This window comes from Ambystoma mexicanum, chromosome 10 (genome assembly GCF_040938575.1).
Source record: "Ambystoma mexicanum isolate Mex_15411 chromosome 10, UKY_AmexF1_1, whole genome shotgun sequence".
In the NCBI taxonomy this organism is placed as follows: Eukaryota; Metazoa; Chordata; class Amphibia; order Caudata; family Ambystomatidae; genus Ambystoma; species Ambystoma mexicanum.
Window position 1 is genome coordinate 69,488,572 of NC_090932.1, and position 13,187 is coordinate 69,501,758.

The following is a 13,187-nucleotide window of genomic DNA, read 5'->3' on the forward strand; positions in this document are numbered from 1 at the left end:
TGGAGGGCAGGGAGCGAAGGGCGCAACGCCCAAGCGACAATAGGAACCCTAGCCCTACTCGGGGGACAGGTTAATTGGTTTAAAGTTCAAAGTTGGGGGGGAAGGGAAGTTCATGGGAGGGGAAGGGATCGGAAGAATCAAAGTTGAATCGAGAACAGAAGGGGACCGGATGCAATGGCACACAAACAAAATAGAATGGGGATGATACGCCTTATGACCTACAATATTAGGGGCATGAACCACCCAACAAAAAGAGCGAAACTGGAGAAACAATTCAAAAGGGGGAAGGCGGATGTACTACTCCTCCAGGAAACCCATATCAAAACTAAGGATAAGCACAAAATGCGGATAAAAGGATACAAAATATGGGCACAGGCAACGACAACAGAGAAAAAAGCAGGAGTCCTGATAGCGATAAAAGAAGGAAAGGACATAACACCACTAGACACTATAACCGATAAGGAAGGAAGATACGCCTTTGCCAATGTAGAAATAGAAGGATGTTGCATAACACTCGCCACAATATATTCACCCAATCAGGGACAGGATGGCTTTCTCAGAAGCGCACTATCGAAACTGGAAGATTTCGCTAGAGGGGAAGTGATAATGGGGGGGGGATTTTAACTTGGCATGGAACCCAAAGCTGGATAGGAGCACAGGAAACATACATGGACAGGGGGCACCATCAAAACGTCTGAAACAGCAAATGGACCAGTTGGCTCTGAATGATGTCTGGAGGGAACTGAAAGGCGAACAGAGGGGGTACACATACTTCTCACATGTTCACAACTCTATGTCCAGAATCGACTATCTCTGGGTGTCAGTGGGACTGCTGGGAAAGATACAAGGGCTGGATAAGGGTTCTATAACCCTCTCGGACCATGCCCCTCTATGGTTGGACGTGACTCTCCCAGGGAGGAAAAGTGGGCTATGGAAATGGAGGCTACCGCAAGAGTTGATCCATGACCCAGTTACAGGGGAGGCCATAAGGGAAATGATAGAGGAATACTTCATACAAAACGACACAGGGGAGGTAGCAATGAGCGCAGTCTGGGATGCGTTTAAAGCAGTCTTGAGGGGGAAGATGATAGCGATGAAAACCACAAGAGATAAACAAAGGGATCGGTGGGAAAAAGAGCTGGAAAAAACAATTGAGGAGATCCAAGAGAAGCTGACGATACAACCCACAAAGATATTAAAAAAATCACTGAAACATACACAAGGCCAACTAGAGATGCTACGTACGAAGGGCGCAGAAAGGAATCTACTCTATCTGAAACAGAGATATTATATAAGAGCGAACAAAGCAGACAGACTCTTAGCGCGACAATTGAGGGCGAAACAAAAAGAAACAACGATTAAGGCCATATGCGATGCGAAAGGGGTCATTCAAACCTCTACGCTCGACATGGGGGAAACACTGAGGCAATATTATCAAACGCTCTACTCAACAGAACACCCCGATATTAACGCCGAAACATCATATTTAGAGGCCCTAAAGATCCCGAAAATCTCAGAAGAAGACAAACAAGCACTAGAGACCCCTATCAGCGAAGAGGAAGTCAATAAAGCCATAAAAGGACTCCCAAGTAACAAAGCTCCAGGCCCGGATGGGTTCACGGCCCCATTTTATAAAAAATATGCAGACATATTGACTCCAATCCTAACAAAACTCCTAAACTCCTTCAAGGACACTGGCAACGTGACCCCCACAATGAATGAAGCGAAGGTGCTGGTGTTCCACAAACCAGGCAAAGACCCAATTAACCCCGCATCATACAGACCAATCTCCCTAATCAACCTAGATGCAAAAATATATACGAAAATCCTGGCAACAAGGCTATCCCTGCTCCTTCCTAAACTGATAAGTGAGGATCAATCAGGCTTCATTCCCGGTAGGCAAACCCACGATAACACTAGGAGGCTAGCCCATCTGGTCGAGAAAATAGGGATAACCTACACCCCAGCGATACTACTGTCAGTAGACGCCGAGAAGGCGTTCGATAGAGTGGAGTGGTCAATACTGTTTAAGATACTGGAATCCATGGGGTTGGGGAACAATATATAGCGAGTATCAGAGCAAACTACAATTCCCCATCAAGTAGAATAGCCATTAATGGCGAGCTCACTGGCAAAGTAACGATAACGAGAGCAACGAAACAGGGTTGCCCCCTATCACCACTACTGTACGCTCTCTTTTTTAGAACCCCTCCTACTTAAAATTCGGGAGTCAATACACATTAAGGGGATAGAAATGGCGGGCCAGCAACACAAAGTAATTGCGTATGCGGACGATATGCTAATAACCATAGAAGACACTGAATCCACTTTATCGGCCACAGTTAGAGAACTGGAAAACTATGGGGCCATCTCTCGCCTAAAAATAAATAGAAAAAAATCAGAGATCCTCATCCTGGCAGGGGATAGAACGAACATAGAAAGGGAGGCAAAAAAACTGGACCTTAAGATAGAACAGAAAGGTATTAAATATCTGGGAATAAATATACCCCCAAAAATAGAACAATTCTACGGGGAAAACTACCCGTCGCTAGTTACAAACATCCGAAAGGAATTAAATAGATGGAACCCACTACAGATATCCTGGTGGGGTAGAATACAATAAATTAAGATGACCATCCTCCCAAAAGTACTATATTACTTTCAGGCGCTCCCGGTGGGGGTCCCAGACACGTTCTTCAAAACCCTAACAAAAATAGTATCGTCCTTCATATGGAAAGTGAAAACACTGAGAATAGCCAGGATGATACTCACGGCCCCAACCAGAGAAGGAGGAATGGCGCTCCCCCATTTTAGAAAATATTACCAGGCAGCACAGCTTAAAGTTCTGAGGGAGTGGGTGGGGGAGGATCCGCAACAGATATGGGCCAAACAAGATAGAGCAGTAGCAAGGACCCCACTAGTAGAACTTCTCTGGAAACCGAGGCAGCACAGGCACGAAAATCTAAGGCTAAGCGAAATTATGAAAACCACGCTGGAAGCATGGGATAGCCAAACAAAAAAAGGCATAATGACCACGGCAGTTGGACCCTTTACACCCATCTGTAGAAACCCACTATTTCCACCGGGGATGGAACAAGGGGCATATGACACCTGGGAGAAGGCGGGCATTACTAAAATAGGCGAGATGTCCGAGGGCAAGGAAATCGTCTCCCTGGAGTCGTGCTTGGCAGGTACGAAAATCCCTAAGAGCGATAGATATAGGTATGAACAACTAAAGCACTGGCTAAACTCTCCAACAATCACAGAGGCAGCAACCAGGGACCTTACAGGATTCGAAACATACATCATATCCAACACGGGGGAAAAAAGTGGGTATCAACTCTATACAAATACATAAACTCACAAGGGGAAAGCATTAAGTGGTCATACAGAATAAAATGGGGCAGAACACTGGGGGTGGAACCAACGGATAAACAATGGGAGGACTTATGGAAACAGATCCCCAGAATGACCCGGTCGGCACAAACTAGGGAGATGTGGGTCAAGGTTATGACACAGTGGCACTACACACCAGAGAGGCTCCACTCAATGTACCCCAACACGTCCAACCACTGCTGGAGAGGATGTGACGAAGTGGGAACATGGAAACACATATGGCAGGACTGTAAAGGCATTAGACCCTTCTGGGAGGAAGTGAAAAACGAGATGGGCAAAATATTCCCGGATGTGAGGTTGATGGGGGAGGAAGTGTGGCTCTGCGGAATCAGAGACGACACAGCAAGACAATACAGCAAAACGCAATGGAGATCTTTCATGGGACTACTCATAGCAGCTTGGACCACCATTGCGCAGAACTGGAAAAACAAAAATACCCCACTGACCTATACCTGGCTACAGAAAGTATGGGCCCATATAACAATGGAAAAAATTACTCACAAACTTCAAGGAACAGGAGACAAATTTGTAAAAGAATGGGAAGAGACCCTGCAATACCTCCAGTCAGACTTTATGGAACAATGGTGCCCCCACAACATAAAAATCTCAGACATATTCAACGCATAATAGGAACCCTGGACAAAATGATTCTATCCGACCCGAGGGTAGGGAGGGGGGAGGGGGAAGGGAATGTTATAAGACTCAAAGTTATATTGTTTTTTTCCTTTTGTGCTTGCTTCTTTTCATGTCAATATCTATGTAAAACTAATAAATACAAGTTTAAAAATAAATAATAATTATTTTCAAATTAGTGGTAAACGCCCAGAAAAAATGTCAATTTTCAAATAATTACCTTCCAAGTTACTTTAAAAGAGTTTTAGCTGAGTTCAACTTTTCCCCATAGGAACAAATGAGACAGTCTGTAGCCACGGCCAGAGTTGTAGGATAAAAGACCCTCAAAGTGTGCTCGTCCCAGAAGCCCCAGGAAGGAAGGAAGCAAAGAAGAATTTGTGAGAATGGAAGTTGATGTCAAAATGTGCTAGCCGATCTGCAGAAACCCACGACCACAGGGAAGTACCAAGAATAACCAACAGTCGCACCCACCGTGGCACTTCAGGCAAGCCTCTCAGGAATGGCAAACAATCTGGTGAGGGGAAAGCCTTCAGTTTCCCCCCTCCTTCTAATTGCCAGAACAAGAAAGGCACGTCCCAAGACGAGCCGCAAGCACCAATGCAAAAAGGAGGCTGGCGGCAAAGGGTCAGATGAACCACCATACTGGCTCATCCGTGGGGCTGATGCTCAGCCTATACCAGTCATATGGGAAGTGAGAAGAAAAGTCCAGGGACCTACACTGGTCTAAACAAACCAGTTACAACCAATATGCGGCTGCCATTATGGGCACACATTCAGCCCACATAAGCAGAATGACCATTTAGAGTCTATCAACACACATTGGTGCTCCAATGGCTACCAAAACTTTACATTGATTTACTAATGCAGTAAATAAAATGACCTGCCCCTGATGAAGCCACAGCTTAATTACATCTACCACCAACCTACCCCCCAAAACCATTGTAGGCTGAGATAATGATTATAGGGCAAAAATGTGGTGCTTGTGTGGCACTCCTGGAACTGGGCGCTTTAGGGGCAACCCAATAATACATACCTTATTTTATTTGAAGTTTTGTTTAGTGCTGGCCTTACCCAGAGGGTCTTTGAGCACCTCACTTGGTTCAACGTTTCAAAAGGTGGGAGTTGAAAAAGTCACAAAATGTTTTCAGGAAAGGATAGGAAGATTGGGATAGACACGTGGTAGCAGTGGAGAAGGGCAGGGTTATGTCTGGCAACACAGGTATGTTTTGAGGCTCTTTCTGAAAGTGGTCATGTGGGGAGCAGTGCAGATGTGAAGAAGTAGGGTGTCCCAGGACCGGGTTGCATAGTGCAAAAAGTCAGGCAAAAAAGGGATGCAATGGCAGGGCACCTTAGGAGAAGTCCCACTAGCCACCAAGAATAATTCAGTGATCCGAAGGAATGGAAGTGGGGGAGCAAAAAAGAAAGTCGAGGGGCCCTAGAATCCCCAAAAATAGGAATCCAGTCCTAACAAGTGATTAGGTCAAATGTGTTCAATTGAAGATGCCCAATACTTTAAATTACACAATTAGTTAGTAAATGAAATCCCCAGGAATGAAAATGTGATGAGCCGGTAAAAAGCATCACCCTAAATTCCATGGGCTAACCCTCCCATAGCAATCAGCACACTCACCAGGCTCTGTTCGGATGCCGCAGCCTGCACATCTGTAATTCTGCTTGGCCACAGCCACTTTCCTCCTGCAAGCCAAGAAAAACTACGGTTAGAAAACGACGCTCTCTCATGTAGTGCCAAGCTCAATTCACCAGCAAATGAAGCGCCTCCGCTAACTAACCAGCACACTTCAAATATCCAGACAGCAGAATCCTAAAGCACAAGGGTGGCAGCGCCGTTACAGACAGGCTCGGCCCGCCGCTGAGTTTAATATCGCCGTTAGCACCAGTGTAGTTTCCTACACAGGTGCTAATGGTGTTTTAAAAAAGAACATTAAAGGAGAGTTCCGGGACTTTTTTTTTATTGTCCCTACGGGTCGGCCATGTGTTTGTAAGCATAAATCGGTAGATCGTAGGAAACTTTCCTATGGACCTTACCCGACTTTTCGCCCCTTATCGCACTCGAAATCAGCCTCCATTTTGTGATAATCCTATCATTCCGCCGCATCGACCTGGCTCACCTGCCTTTGCGGCACTAAATCAAATCCCCCGCCCCTGAAACAGACTTTATCAAAACATTCATATTCCCCGCCTCTATCCGTGACGTGACTGTGCTGCGTAGGCAAACGCGCCCAGGCGTCTTCTACGCGACTCCACACAGACCCCGGAAATCAACACAGATCAGCTCACAATACAGCGCACCACAATTCGGAATATGAAACTGTACTTTGAAATCAAACCGCAAGATTGTAAATGTGGTAAAGTACATTTATTTGACATCAAATGTTTAGAGAATATTCAGCGATTTGCATTTTTATTTGCTCATGTTCCAAAAAGTTCGTATTGAGGAACGCGATGGTCCTTTGCTGTACACAGGGTCTTAGAGCATCTCACAATACAGCACCACAATTCGGAATGTGAAACCGTGGTTTAAAAGCAAACGGCAAGATTGTACATTTGGCAAAGTACGTTTATTGGACATCAAATGTTTAGAGAATATTCAGCGATTTGCATTTTTCTTTGCTCTCGATCCAAATTAGTTCGTCTTGAGGGAAGCGATGTTCGTGTGCAGTACACAGGGTGTTGGTTTACGATAAAAATAAGCTCTTCTGTCGCACTGATAATCGCATGGCTGTTCCAACAACGAGGCGCTAGGCCACCACAATGGTAGGTATGTTGCATCTAACCGTTAGTACCGCGTAAGGGCATACTTGTACTTGGCGATCGTCCCATAAAATGGTCAGGGTGGTAACGTTGTTCACGCGGAGAAGCAACTGGCGGCTGTAGAAGCCGTCCGCCGGTGTCTGGTACTCGTGACACAGACAGTAGTGAATGATGTACCTAAAAACATAAAAAATGAAATTAGTCTCACCATCAGATCCTTATTAAAATTATTCATTTCATAGCGAGGACAGCGCTACTGGGTGTACACAAGTGTTTAAAGGCGTGGCGAGGCATGGAGGGGGGGGGGAGTGCAGGTGGAGAGTGGAAGGGCCCAGGACTGAGGTCGCAGACAGTGGACCAGTTGTAGCAGGGGAGAGGGAGAGAGAAAGCAGAAGCAAAGAGGAAGGTTTTGAGGTGCTTCAGTAAAAGCAGATGTTTCTCCTCAAGATAGTGCGCGGTAGAAAACAATATGCCACATAGAACGAACAAGTACAACTGAACCCGTCTTTAAAGCCACTGTATAGTAATGAAATTGCGGTATAAACTCATCAAAAGTTACTTACATTATATTTGCATTTTCCATTGTGTCTCTGTGTAGGGCAGACCCGAAACACCACTCCTTCTTTGCCGACGTTACTTCTTCTAATGAACGTGGCTCATCGTTTCGTTTCTGAAATTTTATTCATTATCTTTTCTTAGTCTTTCAGGATGGTCCCGGCCTGTCAAGGTCAAATCACAATAGAACCTTATATTGGGTCGTGGGCCGTTCCGCCACCCGAGCAAAACATCAAAGCAGCTGACCTTCACTTTGAGCGAGCACACATTTCTAGTTAGCTGCAGTTAGTTTTAGGGACATCTTGTCTGCGTGCCTTTTTTTTTATTGTCCCTATGGGTCGGCCATGTTTTTGCAATACGGAAACATTCTATAATTTTTGTAAAAATGATTTATATTACTGTTTGGTTTAATTGCAATGGGCCTGCAACATGAGGAGACTCGAGAGAACAGACAATCAAATTACAATCATTTAAACCGTGATGTGTATTTCTCAATGAGCTCTGCTTTAGGTGGACATGGAACAGAGGCAATGTTGGGTGGCAATGCAGTTGTCCCCTGCATAGGTTCGTTCACCACTCCATGTATGTGCCTATCGAGGACATCTACGATAAGTCTCTCAATAAACTCATATTGCATATCCTCAAACACTGGTTTGATCACCCATTGTTTACTTCTTTTAGTGAAGGCCTTATTGTAGCGAAGCGTCCCTAAAGTTCCGGTCGTCCTACTTTGTTGACGGCCAACATTATGGTTATGTGCCAAGACCGCTAAAAGAGTCCGATTTATCATGCCTTCCATGCCAAAATGCAATCTTTTGGGCCTGTACTTGAGGCACATATTGTGGAACACCTCCAAATCTCCTGTGTGGCAGAATTCCGTGAGTCCCCTCAAAGCTTTTGTTATAGTTTTATCAAATACAATCTTTTCAATGGCTTTGTGAGTGGGTGATGAAGGAATCAACCACTTCTTCTTCCGTGCCTCCTCTGTGGACAAATGGCCATGTTCACATTTGTGGAAATGCTCATTTGTCGACCATCGATGTACGTTGCTACAGTGCAACATTACTGACCGCCATTTTTCCAGTAGAATTTCCAACGACCCTTCACATGTTTTTGAGCTCCACCAAAGATGGTTGCTGATTGACTTGGACCACTGTGAAATACCTTGCAATTCTTTTTTTTTACCTGCAGCAGACAATTTTTTATTGATTGATTTTGCAAGATGCCAAACGTCAAATTGGTGATTTATATTTTTGTACTGTTCTCTCATTGTCTTGGCAATTGAAACGTGTCTGTCCGTGGCTATCAGCATTCCCCGCGATTGTAGTTCTTGCAATGATGCTACAAAGCCAACTTTCTCCATGGCCACTGAGGATGTACTTTGTGACACCTGCACGACCACCGAACTCACAATTTTCTTACTTTCCATGTCCTGAAAGTGGTAGGTGCAGTACTTGGCTGAAAATCCTGGGCTGTCGCACTGTCCATCACCGGCTAGCCTGAAGCGTTTGCCCGCGAATGTACTTTCCATTGACATTTTTTCCATTCTCCAAGCTTCGCTGATGGCTGGAAATAGATAATCGGTTTGGTATTTGTAGAACTGACTTTTCGCAATGAAATGGATTCCCACAAACTGAAAGAAATACTGTAACTTTTTAAAACTTGAACCACTAAAAAGTGCGGCCGCTGCACAAAGTAGATTGCCTGCTGGCAGTTGCCCCAGCATGGGTTGTGCAGACCATGCGAACGGATGATATTGTGTACAGGTGGCATGTATTTTAAGGTTAGTGCCTCGAATTGCACGAGTCACATTAATCAATGGCTCCCCACATACTTCCCCACCAACCGAATGCCCACATTTCATCATCATAATAATATCCATCAAACAGCTATCGAATACAATGAATTTGGCCTCTTTCCTTATACTTTCACTCTGCATCCCAGCTGGTTCGGCCTGTAACGTTGAGGACATGTCACTCGCATGAAAGGTACAATCTCTGATATCGTCTTCCGCTATGCTGAGTGATATTGATGGTGTTTCATTGTCGTCCACGTCATTCTCTTCCATTGCAACATCTGTTCCTTGTCCGGAGATGGGAGAAAAAAACAATGTCTTCAACTTTCGCGCGCTCTTATTTTTTGCGGGTGTGGATTCTGTGAATTGATCTCCGACTGCATCCAAACTACCAGGAGGACATTCACTATCAATGGCTGGTGGTGGTATAGCTCCGTTGTCAATCACTTCATATTCTTCCCATTGGCACGATGCATCTCCAGTCTCAAGTCCCTGCCAAAAGGTTTGACAAGCAACATCTCTCGTTCGCTTCACTGTCTGTGTAGATTTAGTTCTTACACCCACTCGCAACTAGAGGACAGATTAGAAAAGGGATGTTCAGTTTAAACACAACTTACAGTATTGAACTATTGACAGTGAAAGACAACATAATATAGTGAACAGGACACTAACCTTCTTTTGCTTTCTTTTCTTTGAAACTTTCTTGCCTCGAACTTCAACATCTGGACGCTGTTGCTCCGACTCGTGTGTGCATGTCTCCACTTCCTCTCGCGCTGCAACGACTATATTTTCATGATAAGCACATCCATCACTCACTGAGGCTCCATCGACTCCCTGAAACATAGAACTTTCATTAGTATGTATAATAATATTGAAAACACAAAATGTACTTGGGGACCAATACCCATACGTACATCTCAATAGCAAAACACGAATGAACGCATTGTGTAGAACATTCAAACGACAATAGTTCACGCATTGTTGATCTAGTTAGATTGAACTGTCAAGATCCATACCTCGGGCTCCGCATAGACTTCCATTGATGATATTATTGAAGATGACGCTTCAGCAACTCCCTGAAACACAGTAATTGCATTAGTATGCTTTTCTATTTTGTTAAAAAGAACATAAACTTTGAGCAGGCGTCAACGGCTCATCTAAATAGACCTGCACAAATGATCAGTTGTCTAAAATAAATAATGGATATGTAAATATGATTCGATTTGCTCGATCGTTGGAAGTGTCACCACCCAGAGATCTGCATCAACTACTAGGGGTGATGTTCTTGTAGAAGAAGCTCCGTCATCTCCCTGAAACATAGTACTTGCGTTAATAAAGAAGGAAGTATAGCGGATGTAATCACGTCATATGATTTCGCTTGATCGAACTGTCAGTATCCATACCTCGAAATGCATAAGAACATCAAGGGACGATGTAACTGCGGTGCACACTTCTGCAAGCTGTTGCGCCGACCCGTAACTGCATGCTCCCCCTTCTACTTGGACTAATGCTCCATCGACTCCCTGAAACATAGGACTTTCATTAGTAATGAACACAATATTGAAAAAAGAAGACAAATAGGAGGGCGACGACAGAAGGACATATCAATGGCTAAAAACGAAAGAAACGTACCTCGAGCATCTGAGTGACATCTACGGTTGTCGTCAATGCGTTGGACTCCTCAGCATCTCCCTGAAAGACAGTACTTGCATTATTTTGGATAACAATAATTATAACTGAAAACAAAGACTAGAGGACGAGTACAAGGGTGTACCATTAGGTAAAATAATTACACGATCAATTAAAACTATTGATTTACATGCCTAAAACAAGTCAGTGTCAGAATAGCTAAGTAAGATTACCCGATAGGCGCTTGAAGTGGCTGATGACTGCAATAACGACACGGATGGAGAATCTTCCGCCTTCATATTGAGTGGATACATAAATGGGGAAATTATTGTTAGCTACTGCTACACACTACCGCAAGGCCGAGAACTAGATCCGTAAACTTGACTCACCAGTGGAGGCATGTGGACGAATAGAGTGGGAATAGCGGTTGAGAGCAATTTTCGCCTCGCTCGCGGTGTTTTCTTCTTTATTAGCAATGATGTGGAGTACATGTCTGGGCTAAAGTGCCTGCTGCAGATGCGGTATCGATCACCCCTCTTGTCCGCAAAGACTTCTAGGACTCTACTTTCTAGCTCAGAGGCTGGATATCCGCAATATCGGACCCATCCTCTTATCTGATCTATTGTCTTAGGGAAAACATGCATTATAGTACCTTCAGATTTGTTATGGGTCTTCGAAGGGCAACCGCCAATGGAACAGGCAGGCATTATGGAAAGTTCTGAAAAGTAAAGATCAACAATTCTCTATGAATACCAATGTGTTAAAACAGTAAATGACACATAAAAGGTTCAATGCAAGGTCCGTTTTGGTTCTTGGAACTATACACGTTATTCACATGCGGATAAGTATTTCAATAACTTTCAAAAAATAGAAAAAGTAATTTGACTAAACTCAGAACATGTGACTAGTTCCTTGCATGTACTGTCGTGAACGAAAAGAAAACATGGATGCAATTTGATGACTACTAGCAAATAGATATAAATTAAAAAATTGGACGCAAAATGATTATGGTACATGGACTTACCTTGACGAACAAACAGTTAGATGCAGGGATCAGAGTAGTTTCTTGTCGTAGAACAGGGAGCAGTTCACAGGTTGCAAACTGACGAGTTTGCTCAAAGTGGTCACGGAAGTTCACAGAGACGAAGAGCAGATAACCAGCACCTTCACGGGTTGACTAGCAAAGCGCAAAGAAGTTCTCATTAGAAATATGAGGTGGGTTATAAAGAATTCGAACCAGGGGTGTGTTTGTGAATGAATGACGTGTATATGTCGTGGCATTATGTGGATTGCAGGGGGCCGTCCAGCGTGAGGGGGATGCTTGGCAGGAGACACGGGGTCTGGAGGTAGACATGGGAACAACAAACCCATGCTCTATAGACCACTTTGAAGTGTACATGGTCTTTGGCACCTCTTGGCCTTTATCGCTCCCTGACAGCTCCACTTGCCAGCAGCTCAAGTACCCCGGTGCGAACTGCCTTTGATAGGGCGGGGGGTGGATCGGGGCGGTGGTCGTGCAGACAAGACACAGGAAGACTCGTGAATGGAGACACACTTATGTGGATTGCAGGGGGCCGTCCAGCGTGAGGGGGATGCTTGGCAGGAGACACGGGGTCTGGAGGTAGACATGGGAACAACAAACCCATGCTCTATAGACCACTTTGAAGTGTACATGGTCTTTGGCACCTCTTGGCCTTTATCGCTCCCTGACAGCTCCACTTGCCAGCAGCTCAAGTACCCCGGTGCGAACTGCCTTTGATAGGGCGGGGGGTGGATCGGGGCGGTGGTCGTGCAGACAAGACCCGTTTGCCGCAGGGCCTCACCAAGGAGAGGCCATCTAACTGAATGTAAGAGGATGGCTGCAGGATCTACTACATGGAAGGCAGGGGGGTGAGTTTATAAATACCTCACCCTCCCAGGAGAATATACACTAGATTCATTTAAAAAATCAAAACAACCATTGTTAAAATATATGTTGGGCTTTATTTTAGATTTTAATTAAACATAAATAATAAACATTACACATTGTAAAGTTGAGGTTGCAGCACATCGAGGGAAAATCCGCGGTATTGTCCACTGTCACTGGGGAAATGTTGTCTAATGGCAAGTACCGCACAGGCAGGTATTACTCTCCGAACGCGGTGTCCGAGCCTCCCGTGAAGCCACCAAGTGAAGCAACGATAGGCCACCAGCCTGTACCACCTGTGAAAAAAAAAGATGCAAACTGTATTAAACTGACCAAACTTTCTTATCAATGTCGATTCAGGTAACACATGTCATTTTTCTTAGAAAAAAATTATATCTAGAAAATGCACTATATGGAACCAATTTACATGCGTTCCAATGATATGTAAATGTAATTTTATATGTGGGAGACGACCATGAAATAGTGGTGGCATCACTGACA

The 13,187-nt window shown here is 44.5% G+C and overlaps 1 protein-coding gene across 4 annotated transcripts in view; it reads right to left on the bottom strand.

The window, feature by feature from the left end:
* Positions 1–13,187, bottom strand: part of RUBCN (rubicon autophagy regulator) — a 438,544-nt gene that overhangs the window by 43,043 nt on the left and 382,314 nt on the right. For all 4 annotated transcript variants that reach the window (XM_069617528.1, XM_069617527.1, XM_069617526.1 and 1 more), the window contains one exon: positions 5,660–5,724. In XM_069617528.1, coding sequence (XP_069473629.1) covers positions 5,660–5,724 — 65 coding nt within the window. The remainder of the gene's footprint in view (positions 1–5,659; positions 5,725–13,187) is intronic.